Source organism: Rattus norvegicus, chromosome 20 (genome assembly GCF_021556685.1).
Source record: "Rattus norvegicus strain SHRSP/BbbUtx chromosome 20, alternate assembly SHRSP_T2T, whole genome shotgun sequence".
Lineage (NCBI taxonomy): Eukaryota > Metazoa > Chordata > Mammalia > Rodentia > Muridae > Rattus > Rattus norvegicus.
This window is the reverse complement of record NC_141553.1, coordinates 13,241,423-13,254,461: the sequence shown is the minus strand read 5'-3', so window position 1 is coordinate 13,254,461 and position 13,039 is coordinate 13,241,423. Positions and strand designations below refer to the sequence as shown.

Here is a 13,039-nt window from a genome sequence, read left to right as displayed (position 1 = left end):
TTGATAAGAGTGGGGTGTTGAAGTCTCTCACTATTATTGTGTGAAGTGCAATTATGCTTTGAACTTTAGTAAGGTTTCTTTTATGAATGTAGGTGCCCTTGCATTTGGAGCATAGATATTAAGAATTGGGAGTTCATCTTGGTGAGTTTTTCCTTTGATAAATATGAAGTGTCCTTCCTTATCTTGTTTGATAACTTTTGGTTGAAAGTCTATTTTATTCAATATTAGAATGGCTACTCCAGCTTGTTTCTTGGAACCATTTGCTTGGAAAATTGTTTTCTAGCCTTTTACTCTGAGGAGTGTTTGTTTTTGTCACTGAGGTATGTTTCCTCTATGCAACAAAATGCTGGATCCTCTTTACCTATTCAGTCTGTTAGTCTATGTTCTTTATTGGGGAACTGAGTCCATTGATGGTGAGAGATATTAGGGACCAATGATTGTTGTTTCCTGTTATTTTTGTTGTTAGAGGTGAGATTATGTTTGTGTGTCTCTCTTCTTTTGGGTTAGTTGACATTAGATTACTTTCTTGCTCTTTCTAGGGTGTAGTTTCCTTTCTTGTGTTGGAGGGGTTTTTTTATATTATCCTTTGTAGGGCTGGATTTGTGGAAAAATATTGTGTAAGTTTGGTTTTGTCATGGAATATCTTGGTTTCTCCATCTATGTTAGTTGAGAGTTTCGTTGTATATAATACTTGGGCTGGCATTTGTGTTGTCTTAGGGTCTGTATGACCTCTACCCAGGATCTTCTGGCTTTCTGATGTAATTCTGATAGGTCTGCCTTTATATGTTACTTGACCTTTTTCCTTTACTGCTTTTAATATTCTTTCTTTGTTTTGTGCATTTGTTGGTTTGACTATTATGTGATGGGAGGAATTTCTCTTCTGGTCCAATCTATTTGGAGTTCTATAGGTTCTTGTATGTTCATGGGTATCTCTTTCTTTAGGTTAGGGAAGTTTCCTTCTATAATTTCGTTGAAGATATTTACTGGCCCTTTAAGTTGGGAATCTTCACTCTCTTCTATACCTATTATCCTTAGGTTTGATCTTCTCATTGTGTCCTGGATTTCTTAGATGTTTTGGGTTAGGAGCTTTTTACATTTTGCATCTTCTTTGACTATTGTGTCAATGTTTTCTATGGTATCTTCTGCCCTTGAGATTCTCTTTTCTATCTCTAGTATCCTGTTGGTGATGCTTACATCTATGACTCCTGATCTCTTTTCTAGGTTTTCTATCTCCAGTGTTGTCTCCCTTTGTGGTTTCTTTATTGTTTCTATTTCCATTTTTAGATCCTGGATGGTTTTGTTTAATTCCTTCACCTGCTTGGTTTTTTTGTGTTTCCTTTTTAAGGGCCTCTACCTGTTTACCTGTGTTGTCCTGTGTTTCTTTAAGGCAGCATCATCAGTTATAGTCCTCTAACATCATTATGCATTTTGATTTTCTGGTGTGTTGGGGGTATCCAGGGCTTGCTGTGGTGGGGAACTGGGTTCTGATGATGCCAAGTGGCCTTGGTTTCTGTTGCTTAGTTTCTTGCACTTTCCTCTCACCATCTGCTGATCTCTAGTGTTAGCTGTTCTTGCTGTGTCTGACAGTGGCTTGACCTTCCTGTAAACTGTGTGTCAGCACTACTGGGAGACCAGCTCTCGAGCAGGAGATCTGGGTACAGAAAGCTGTGGCAAAGGGGGTCAGCTCAGGGCACAGACAGAAACTGGAAGAATCATGTCCCTGACTGCTCCCCAGTTCCTGTGTCCTGAGGGCTCCAGGCAGGTTGATCTTATGCCAGGATAAGAGCAGAAATGGTAGTCTCCTTTCTCCCAGCGGGATCTGGGTACAGAGAGCTGTGGCACGGGGTCAGGTCTGGGTGCAGGCTGAAACCACTGAATCCTTTATTGTATATCATGTTTCAGGGCCTACTGTAGTAGTTTCTGATCTCTAGTGGAGACAAATTGCCCTGGCTTTTATTATATTTTTACACTGCTATGTAGACATCAGAGTTTGAGATGATTGTGATTCTTGGTTGAATTAACAGACATTAACATCTGTTAGCATCTGTTCTTGTCTTTGTTGGGGGTTTTGTTCCTTGGTTTCTGTTGCCCTCTCAGCTCCTTAGGAAAATGTGGTGGTTGTGGGTTACCTGGGATGTGATAGGCTATTTCTCCACAGTGTGTGAAATTAGCTAATGTGTTGCAGTAAAAATAAGAAAGAAAGAAAAAAAAACCAACCTGGTAACCTTTTTATCCTGTGCTAGTGCTGGCACTGTATGTAGGACCATGTGGCATCTGCGGGGTATTTTCATCTCAGTCAGCAAAGCGTCTCACCTGCTCAGCACCATCCCATCTGACACTATGGCTACTCTGTGAGCCTGGCAGCAGTCTCTCTACCCATCTAGGTCCCAGGGAGGGTTGTTAACACACCAATTCCGTGGTGGGCCCTGTGTGTCCCGCTACCACACACTCTCTTGAACTCAATTAAGTCACCACATGAAAGAACCCATCACACGATACCCTCTGATCCAATTGATAAGATATAATTTGCCCATCTAGACAGCACAAAATCCTATATACACATCAGTCCCTTAAAAATAGTCATAATTTTAAGTTAACCTGTAACTATGCACAGAGAAGAATCGTAACATCAGCTGCCATGTTCTCCCAGTTCCTCTTCATTCCCTCTGGCTTCTCCCTCTCCTTCTAAAACCTCTGTTCCCACCTCCCTTCCTTCTTGTCCAATGACAGGCCTCATTTTATGTTGTCTGCCTTCCCCTGTATAATGACATCCACCTACAGTAACGTAAGCCATATTACATTACATTACAGGCAGGTTTATTGGGAAGCTGTACTCTCGGGCAAGTTCACTAGCTCCAAGGCCAGGGATGTTACCTTGGAAGGGGGAGGAGGAGGGGAGGAAGAGAAAAAGAGAGGAGGGTGCAGGCTCAGAGAGAGAAGAGGGAGGAGAGGAAAAGGAAGAGCAAGGAACAGGAGGAGGAGAAGGGAGAGAGAGAGAGAGAGAGAGAGTTGTCTTGTTATATACGGAAGAACCCCTTGGTGAAGGGCAGCCCAGTCCCTGGGCTAGAAAGTTCAGGGTTGGGGGCAGGGTACGTCAGGTAGGAACTGAGGGATGCTGGGAGAACCTAGAAGCCAGATCTACTTTCATATCTAAAAGATTCACCTCAACCCCTTGTTTCAGGTATGAAACCAAGCACAAAACCAAACAGAAGGGAGTGTTTCTGAGATCCGGTCAGGTGCGGCCACTGGGGTTCTGGATAAAAATGTATTTCTAGGGTTGGGCGAATGACAGAGAATGGGAATTCACTAGAAGGGGAGGCTAAGAAGGTCTACCTGAGGGAGGAAAGTAGAGTGCTACTCGTGTCTCTCTAGTTCCCTGAGAATGAGGGTAGAGCGAGCAGGAGGGTAGAATGAGGGAGAAGAGTGGAGTTGGTCTGCCACAGAGATGGGTATGGGAGTGGGGATTAGATTTGGAGAGGAAGAGGGAGCTCAGAGATTGTCGAGCTGATTCACCGGCCATCAGATCTGGTGGCTGAGACAAAGGGATGGGATAACGAGAAAGACTGCAAGATCCACTAGAGACGAGGGCAGCAAAGGGGAAGGGGAGACCATGGCAGGTAGTACACTACAGAGCTGAGGTGAGACTAGGGGGCTGGACTGGGAGGAGAGAGAGTGAAGATCATCAGATGCGTCCCTGACAGTGCATTTCCATGGAATGCTAGAGGGCGATCGTCTCTGAAGCTCCATCTGGGCCATAGCTAAGGGACAGTCTTGCCTGATGAGTCAGTCCAATGGATCTGTCAAAATAAGACAATGACAATGTCATACATCGGACAAAGAGTACCAGATCTCTGAGATACATTTGGGAATTTTACGTCAATTTCCAGACAAGTGTCTTTCCTCTCACCCATGAGCTTGCCTCTTTCTCCAGTGGTAGCAAACTGCCTGCTTGAGTCTTACTCACTGATCTCGCCCCTGGACTATTTCCCCAGATATGGTAGCCTGCGTTGTGCCTTCCGAGTGTGTGAAGCAGTGTGGTGTTGATGTTGGCTGCACAAACTATGCCTACCCGATGCTGGTGCTGAAACTGATGCCCATGGGTAAGTAAAGGCCGGGGCTCACAGGGCCTCAGATGCTTGGTCTGTGGTTGAGCATAGAAAGGAATTATTACTTTACTTCCATTAACTCAGCTGTTGATAGACATTTCTTGGGCACCATTTGCATTTTGCCATGAGCCTAGACATTCAAGAGATGGACCAGGAGTTTTCTGTCAGAAGCAGCTTGACTCTTTCAGCGTAAGATTCATTGTCTTTCGACTGAAGATTCTTTGAAGAAAAGTAGGAATATTTACATTGTCTCTTTCTAATAAAAAGCACTATTTAACCATAAACCTACATAGAGGTTAATTGTGGGCCAGGGACACTCAGCCGTTTGATCTCAAGTCGTTCAATATTCAAGTTTTTGCTGAGTGTCTTATGTCCCAGACTCTGGCTTCGTTGCCCAGGAACATTGATGGAGTAGCAAATATAAATCCCCCTACCATTTAGAATTCACATTTCATTTCCTGAGATATGAGGTATATTGTATGTGTGAGGTGAGCAAAGGTGATGCTCAAGAGGGACTGTGGTGAATTGAAGCTGAGAGAATCATAGAGAGCTCAGGTGTGAGCATTGAAAACTTCCATTAACACTTTCAAAGCCTTTCTTCACCCTGACACACAGGAACATTTCTCAGAATGAAGGGAACATATTACCACAGATCCGACACCACATTCCTGCTTTCTCTCTTCTAGCAGAGGGAACAAGGACATCGGGTTTTCATAAGGATTTGAAAACTCTTGGTTTTCCTCTCCTAAAGCAGCAGAACCACTAGATTTTTCTACTAAATCTTTGTGTGGTCACAAGACTACCACAGGGAGAGACATCATGACACAGTTTACTCTATTCTAAAACCAGGTTCCAGAGGCTATCATCTACATCTATATTTCAGACTAACTTCCCCATTGTGTGACTTTTGTGATCACTAGAATTTACACAGGAAGCCCTACCTGCATTTCTACTATGTGTGTATTATTGGAATCTGCTCCAGAGAGATCCACTGTCTTGGAGCAACTCCCCATTTTTAGCCTGACACTCATAGACTAGGATATCCAGTTTAACCAGAGCTTGCTCCCTCTCACCCCAGGACTGCGAGGCCTGATGCTGTCGGTCATGTTGGCTTCTCTCATGAGCTCCCTGACCTCCATCTTCAACAGCGCCAGCACCCTGTTCACCATGGACCTCTACACCAAGATAAGGAAGAAGGCATCAGAGAGAGAGCTTCTCATAGCTGGACGGTGAGGAAACCTGTCTCTGCCTAGAACTGCTCTGAGGAAGGGAAGGTGGAGACCCGGACTAGGGTTTACATATTTTTTACTTCAGTGAAAGTAATCACCGGTCTACAGGGGAAGAGAGGACACTGGGAACAGTTTAACTTGACATCTCTTTACACATCCAAAAATTGAGGCCATTTAAGTGTAATAGTTGTTTGTTTTCATTTTGTTTTGTTTTGTTCGGATTTTAAGTGTTTTCAGGTGGTTCATGTGGTTTTTCTTGTCTTGACCTTTTCCTCCCATGACCCCTTCCAATGCCGTCTTCACAAATTACCACCTACTCTTGGGGCTTCATCTCTTAATGTTTCCAAGTATGTCACATGCAAGGGACGATAAATTACCTTAATAACCACAGATGAGATGATCAGCGGGGCACCCATTAAGGATTAGCTCTTAGACAGGGGCAGACTCAGGTAGGGGACTAGTTCAAGAAGTTGCCTAGAGGATTATGTCATCTAAAGACCCCCTCAGTGGTCTGGGAGTCCTGAAGACGAATGAGGGGGAAAATAATCAGGAAGCAACAGAGAACCCCCCTTTTCCTCTTCATTGTTTTCAAGTAGACCCAACAACATTGTCATAGCATTCTGTAACAGGAGTTAAAGTATGACATTATGTGCAGAAGACATGGGGAACGTAATTATACAGTTCAGTGATGCATCTCGAAAGGAGCACACATGTAGTTCCCGCACACGATAAAAGTGGAAACTATGATCACTCCATTCCTATGACCGTTCCTATCTTTGCAAAGTCAACCACTGTCACTTGCAGTTCTACGAGCTGAGCTGTTGCGTCAGATAATCATAAACACAGTATGTCAACACCGACCTTGATATGCGGCTTCTCTGGCTCACGTTGTCTTGTGGGCTCCAGCCATGGTTTCACGGACAGTGTGCTCCACGCTGCATGGCTTGCCACGATCTTGATGTCTTTCCATGTGTTGGCGCTGCCCGTTCGTGGCCATATTGCGGTGGTTCATCTCTCTCAGCTCACGTGATCTTCTATCGCTGCCGATTATATTACTACACAGTGGCTTTTCATTCTTGGCCTTTTCAGATTTATGGTTCTGTGGGGGAGAGTCTTAGAGGGAAACACATGGATTATAACTTAGGAAAAAAAAGAATAGATTGCTGATATTAACTCTAAATGTGGATATAGTGGTAAGGTGGTGGACCAAGCACTTTCTTTTTATTGTTATAAATTCTGAGTGATACATTTAGAGTACATTTTCTTTTTTTTTTTTTTTCGGAGCTGGGGACTGAACCCAGGGCCTTGCGGTTGCTAGGCAAGCGCTCTACCACTGAGCTAAATCCCCAACCCCTTAGAGTACATTTTCAATAATGAAAACAAGCTATCACTCCCCTGTGGAGTATCACGTCAAAGTCATTCCATGCCTTCTCAGCTCAGTAGAGGAAGAAACTGTGTTCCCTTTCTCCTCCTCTATTGCAGCCTGCCCTTCCCCTGTGGCTTTCTCACTGTGGTTGGGGACAGACGAGTGCAGTGTTTATAGACACCAGTCTTGAAGGGCACTGCCTGCTTTCCTTGGAAGTTGTTATCAAGAGGAACTAAACACCATTTACCCACTTTTTCTTTTGGCTTTACAGTAGTTTAAACACTTAGAGATGGAAAGTAAATTCAACACTTAGAGATGGAAACCTGATGGGCCTCACTAGGTCCAGATCTCGACTAGGTAAAGGCTATATGAGAAGAGAATTGAAAGGCATTGTTCCTTTTTTTTTTTTTTTTCGTGGTTTGTTTTCTCTTCCTGGGCTGGTGTTCAAGATATACCGAGCCCACCAGTCAAGACATAATCTTGGACACAAATCTCTTTTAAGCCTCAACGGCAGAGTAATATCTGTTTCTTCTTTGCTACCAAATATCTGTCTCCCAAGAAGGAAACATAGAAAGCTACACACACCAAAAATACTTGCTTCAAGTAAGCAAGCCATGCCTCTGTGGAGAGGGTAGAAAACATGGCGACAGCGGGTTCATGTCAGGTCAAGAAACGTAGTTTTGTTTTGAAAGCGAGTGAATGGCCTGTGGATATAGTCAAGAACTCAACAGATAATGCCTACGGTATTGTCGCTTACTGTCTGAATTATCTCTTCAGGCTGTTTGTCTCCGTGCTAATTGTTACCAGCATCTTGTGGGTCCCCATCGTAGAAGTATCTCAAGGTGGACAGCTGATCCACTATACAGAAGCAATTTCCAGCTACCTTGGGCCCCCCATTGCAGCCGTCTTCCTGGTCGCCATCTTCTGCAAAAGAGTCAATGAACAAGTATGTGAAAAACTGGGAGGTCTCTCCCGCCAGTGTAAGAAAGCGTGGTCCCTCTCACTGGTCTCACACGATACTCCCTTGCATTTCCACGTGTACACGCTAGTGCGTACACTCCAGGCCCGTCTCAGTTTCTACTGTGGTCATCGTAATGTCTGATCCTTACTAAGGGGGGAAGATACTTGACCTAATGGCCCCTGTTAAGAGTACAGACGTCACATGTATTATAAAATGTCACATGCACAGCACAGTTCAGGAGATAAGACTGTCGGTATCCCATCAGGATACCCTAATATTGTGATCTGAAGTAAATCCCACTCTGTCCAGTGAAGATGAGAATAGAACCCATTTTATAGTAATTGTTGAGTAGATTAAATGAGATAGTCTAGTAAACACTTTTTGAAACAGTCCAAAGTTAAAGAATGGTCATCACTATTGTGGTGGGAATGGTTAACCTTTTTTACTTTTGTGATTCTCAGGCAAGTTAATAGTCCTTAGCATTTAGTGAACCTTGGCTCTTCAAAACAAAGCACAAGTTTTTCATTCTCCACATAAAAATCGGGAAGATTTTCAGCCTGGGCCAGCGTTGACAGTAGAGCCCTGTGGTTGGACATGCGACAATGTAACGATATTTCAGGGCCACAGTTGGCACCTCCCCCTGATAGCTTAGGTTTGCCACTTTCCCTGTTTGTTGGTCCTCGCCTAAGAAAACAGTGGTAGTTAATTACGACTTACTTGAATGAGCGTCTCCTCTCTCCTAAGCACTCTGTGTTCTTGTTTTGACCAGGGAGCCTTCTGGGGCCTGATGGTTGGACTGGTGCTGGGTCTTATCCGTATGATCGCAGAGTTTTCTTACGGGACAGGGAGTTGCCTGGCTCCCAGCAGCTGTCCCAAGGTCATCTGTGGAGTACACTATCTGTACTATGCCATCATCCTCTTTTTCGTGTCTATACTGGTTATCCTGGGAGTTTCCTACTTAACAAAACCCATTCCCGATGTGCATGTAAGTGACCCACCAACCACGAATCATTCGCTTTCAAAAGTCATGGAACGGCAAGGCCGGCTACTTCTAGGCTAATGACATTGTCGGAACTGTTACACATAGAAGGATCCTAAGAGATGATCAGTTAATCCAACTAAAGAGTTCGATCGTGTATGTGTGAAGCAACAGTATACTGATAAGAAGCTAAGAAATGGGCGTACATTTTTAAGTCCAGGGGGATGCCTGTATGGGTAAAGAGGCTTGCTGAGCAAGCCTGGCATCCTGAGTTCAAACCCTGAGACCCACATAAAGGGGGAAGTAGGGCACTGACTCCACAAAATGTCTGCTTAACTGCCTTGTGTGCCTATGAATGCACACACAAACACACATTGTACAAAAATAGTAAAAAAAGAAAAAGAGGGTTGGGGATTTAGCTCAGTGGTAGAGCACTTGCCTAGCAATCGCAAGGCCCTGGGTTCGGTCCCCAGCTCCGGAAAAAAAAAAAAAAAAAAAAAAAAGAAAAAGAAAAAACCCACACATTTTGTACATATTTACAGATAGAGTAAAACACACATACCCATCACACAGATATAGCAAACACAAACACACACACACACAGTCACATCACACAGATAGAGTAAACACACACACTCACCTATGGACATTTGGATCAATTCCCTCCAAATAGCCTTGGGGTGTGTCTTACTTATCCATTGTATCCAATCACGCTTCTTGCATGTATGGTAAAAAAAAAAAAAAAAGACATAACAACACACATTCCATATATTTTCAAAAGTGTTACTCAATACACAAAGCAGGGAAATCTCGATCATATACATGACTGCAAAAATTCTATAAAACTTAAATTCTTAAAATAACAACAGTGAGCAAAGTTTGCAGGTGGGAAAGAAGGGAGTGTGTGATTATGGTTGGAATTCAAGGATTGAACACACGTAGCTGCGTAAACACAATAGATCCAGAAATAGAACTTATGGTACGTCAAATGAGAAACGGAAACCCCTGGTCACCACAGATTAGGAAGGGAACAAGGAGAGTGGAAGGTCGGATAACAGCTTCCGACATAGACTGTGTCAGGGGAATGGCTTCCTGCACTCTGCAGAACAGTGAGGTGGCGTCTGTAAGGAAAGGGAAGAAAAGGGACTTGAAGGCTTTCACACACTCACAAAGGGAAATGCTTAAGGACATGGAGATGCTAATTCCCTTGATCTGCTCATGACATGTTGCATGTATGTGTCATTATGTGTTGGGTAAAATTTGTAAGCTAGGAATGATGGTGCACCAGCATCTGGGAGGTGGGGGCAAGAAGGTCGGAAAGTCAAAGGTCATCCTAAGCTACATAGAAGTACAAGGTCAATCTGACCCCATGAGACCCTATGTAAAACCAATCGATGGATAGGTAGACAGACAGACACAGACAAATATAGATCGATAATAGATGGGTGATAGTGTAGATGATAGATAGGCAGATAGATAGACATGATAGATGATAGATAGGTAAAAAGATAGACAGATAGACATAGTAGATAGATAGACAGACATAGTAGATGATAGATAGGTAAAGAGATAGACAGATAGACATAGTAGATAGACAGACATAGTAGATGATAGATTAGATAGACATAGTAGATAGATAGATAGTCACACATAATAGATGATAGATTAGATAGATGATAGAGATAGATAGACAAACAGATATAATAGATAGGCAATAGATATGATAGATGCATGATAGGTCTGATGATACGTATGATAGATAAATACAGACAGACAGACAGATGCAATGGGCAATCTCTAACCTGACTGAAAATAACAATGACATCACCACTGACAGTTAAACAGCAGGGACAATGAGTAAAGCCAAGGCGTAATTTACTAGGTGCATAGTGCTTTTTCTCAAAGTTAAGGGTTTCAGAAATCTTGAGTTTTTAAATGCTTCCCAAAGCAGAAATTAAAAAGAAATTAAAAGCAGAAATGATTCTAAATGGTTCACATGTTTTGGAGAGCGTGATATGGCAGGTGGACCTTCCATTACAATCTATAATGCTCTTTCTGTGCAGCCTGCCTTTTTAAAAAAGTTTATACAGAGATGAGAGTATCGTTCAGCGCTTGCAAACGTGTGTTTCTTTTGCTGATGTTCTCTGTGCCTCTGCTCAGCTGTATCGCCTGTGCTGGAGTCTTCGGAACAGTGAGGAGGAAAGAATCGATTTAGATGCAGAAGACAGGGAGGAGAACGAGGCTGATGCTAGGACTGAAGAAGGTAACATCTCACTTACATACTGGTTTTCACGGCTTAGAGAGGATTTTTACCTACACTTTTAATTAAAATATAATGACGTCACTTTCCCCTTGTAATTCCTCCCAGTAGCTCCTCCAATTCCTCTTCCAACTCCTCCCATAAATTATAGCCTCTTTTTTTATTAATATTGTAACATAGATATGTAGATGTATTCACAAATACATCAATACAGCCCGCTGAGTCTGTTTCTGTTCTTTCTGTGAGCGAATGTTTCCCAGCTCACTTCCTGGTCTGCTGGCTCTTACAGTCTCTGTAACACTTCTTCCAGGATGGTCCCTGAGCTTGACCTCTACCCTGTATAGGTTATGGGTTCCTGTAATGACCTCAAGTACAACAGAGAGAAGTTTCTTTGATGAGGAATGGCACCGGCACTGAATCTGGTTCCTGCCATTATCCAGTTCTCAAGAAGTTGTCATTTTTATTATAAAACACTAGAACATTAAAAGATCAGCAGTCCAATAATGAAGATACCTTGCTAGCTATGAAATCTATCCATCCATTCAGATACACGAGTATCTTTCTGTTACTATATGTCGGTGCTGAGGTGACGTTCAGTTGTTTGTTAATGTCTCCATTTTCGTACCTTGTGATTCAGTATCTAACCCCAACTCCTCTCCAGCCTCATTTCTTACTATTCTTTCTAATACTCCCATAGCCGGAGAGATGCCTCAGCTTTCTTTCCATACACCAAGATTCCAGGATACTGTCACAAAGTCTCCCTAGGATGTTTTCATAAAGCAGGCCATTGGAATCTTTGCCACCAATTGTGACAACTGGGATTGCTAAAAAGTTTTAGTTTTTTAAATGGGCTTAAGATCAATTTTCCTTCTTTCATCTATCAATTCTATAGTATGTTTAAATGGATCTGTAAATGCTTTTCTTACTTGTTTTTTTAAGTTCAGAAACCCATTGGGTGTTGAGGCTAGTAAGGCTCTGCTGTATTGTACGCAAATGCCTCCCATGTTAGCAGTATTGTATGCAAATGCCTCCCATGTTAGCAGTATTGAATGCAAATGCCTCCCATGTTAGCAGTATTGAATGCAAATGCCTCCCCACATTATCCTGACTTTGTCTCTTATTTTCATTTACCCTTGGCGGGATTTTTCTCAGATCTTATATGTCAAAAGTATAAATACTTTCGCATGATTCTTCCGGCTCCTCTAAAGATTATAATCATTGTTTATAGACATCCATACAGCGTGGAGGAGACGTTCTATCCATCTTTGATGATAATTTACCTGTCTTTGTTCCAGACCAAACGGAGAAACCTCGTGGATGTCTCAAGAAGACTTATGACCTATGCTGTGGTTTGCAAAGAGCGGAACCCAAGCTGACTAAAGAGGAGGAAGAAGCCCTGAAGAAGAAGCTGACAGACACATCCGAGAAGCCCTTCTGGCGGACGGTCGTGAACGTCAATGTCATTGTCCTCTTGGCCGTGGCGGCTTTTTTCTATGGCTATTTTGCCTGAACTCGAGCTCACCCGCAGCAATATTGGTGAAGAGAAGGATCGTCTTATGCATTTTCATTTTCTCCTTTATTATCTTCCCAAGGGGCATGAGCAAGTGACAATTCTAATAAGGTAACATCAGACTTGATTTTTGTTTTCGGTCCCCCCTCCATGTAAATAAAATAGAGTTTATAATTTATAAAACCAGCGGAGTGACGTCATGTAAATATGTGAAGTAGGCAAAGAACCCAAAATCCTTTGTTTCTACTTTTAGGAAATAGTGAAACGGTATAGATTTTAAGAAGTATAATGTGATGATTTCATATATGCATGGTGGCAGTATTACCACACCCATGGCAACCAGCACATCTATAACCTGGCACTCACTCTCTCGTACTGCACACGGAGAAAACAGTCAATCCGTTCTCGGCAAGTCTAATACACACAGTACGTCTTCGGTATCCATGGGCACAAGGCTGTGTATTATTAGATCTCCATGCTGTATGCATCGTACAGCGAAACATTTGCATCCTGTCAGCAGCATCCTGTATCCCACTGAGAAGCACAGGTACTGTAATGTATTCTGTGATGCTGTAATAGGTACAAAATGTTAGGAATTCTAATGAGTGGGGAAGTGGGGGGGGGCTGC

General features: G+C 42.8%; 1 protein-coding gene across 1 annotated transcript in view; it reads left to right on the top strand.

Annotated features, from left to right (window-relative positions):
• Slc5a4 (solute carrier family 5 member 4) overlaps nt 1-12,416 on the top strand; it is a 43,207-nt gene extending 30,791 nt beyond the window's left edge. Inside the window, 6 exon segments of the mRNA NM_001106383.1 lie at nt 3,993-4,100; nt 5,185-5,335; nt 7,479-7,647; nt 8,432-8,647; nt 10,802-10,904; nt 12,197-12,416. Of these exon segments, the coding sequence (NP_001099853.1) occupies nt 3,993-4,100; nt 5,185-5,335; nt 7,479-7,647; nt 8,432-8,647; nt 10,802-10,904; nt 12,197-12,411 (962 nt within the window). The 3' untranslated portion in view covers nt 12,412-12,416.
• Nucleotides 12,417-13,039: the final 623 nt, after the last annotated feature.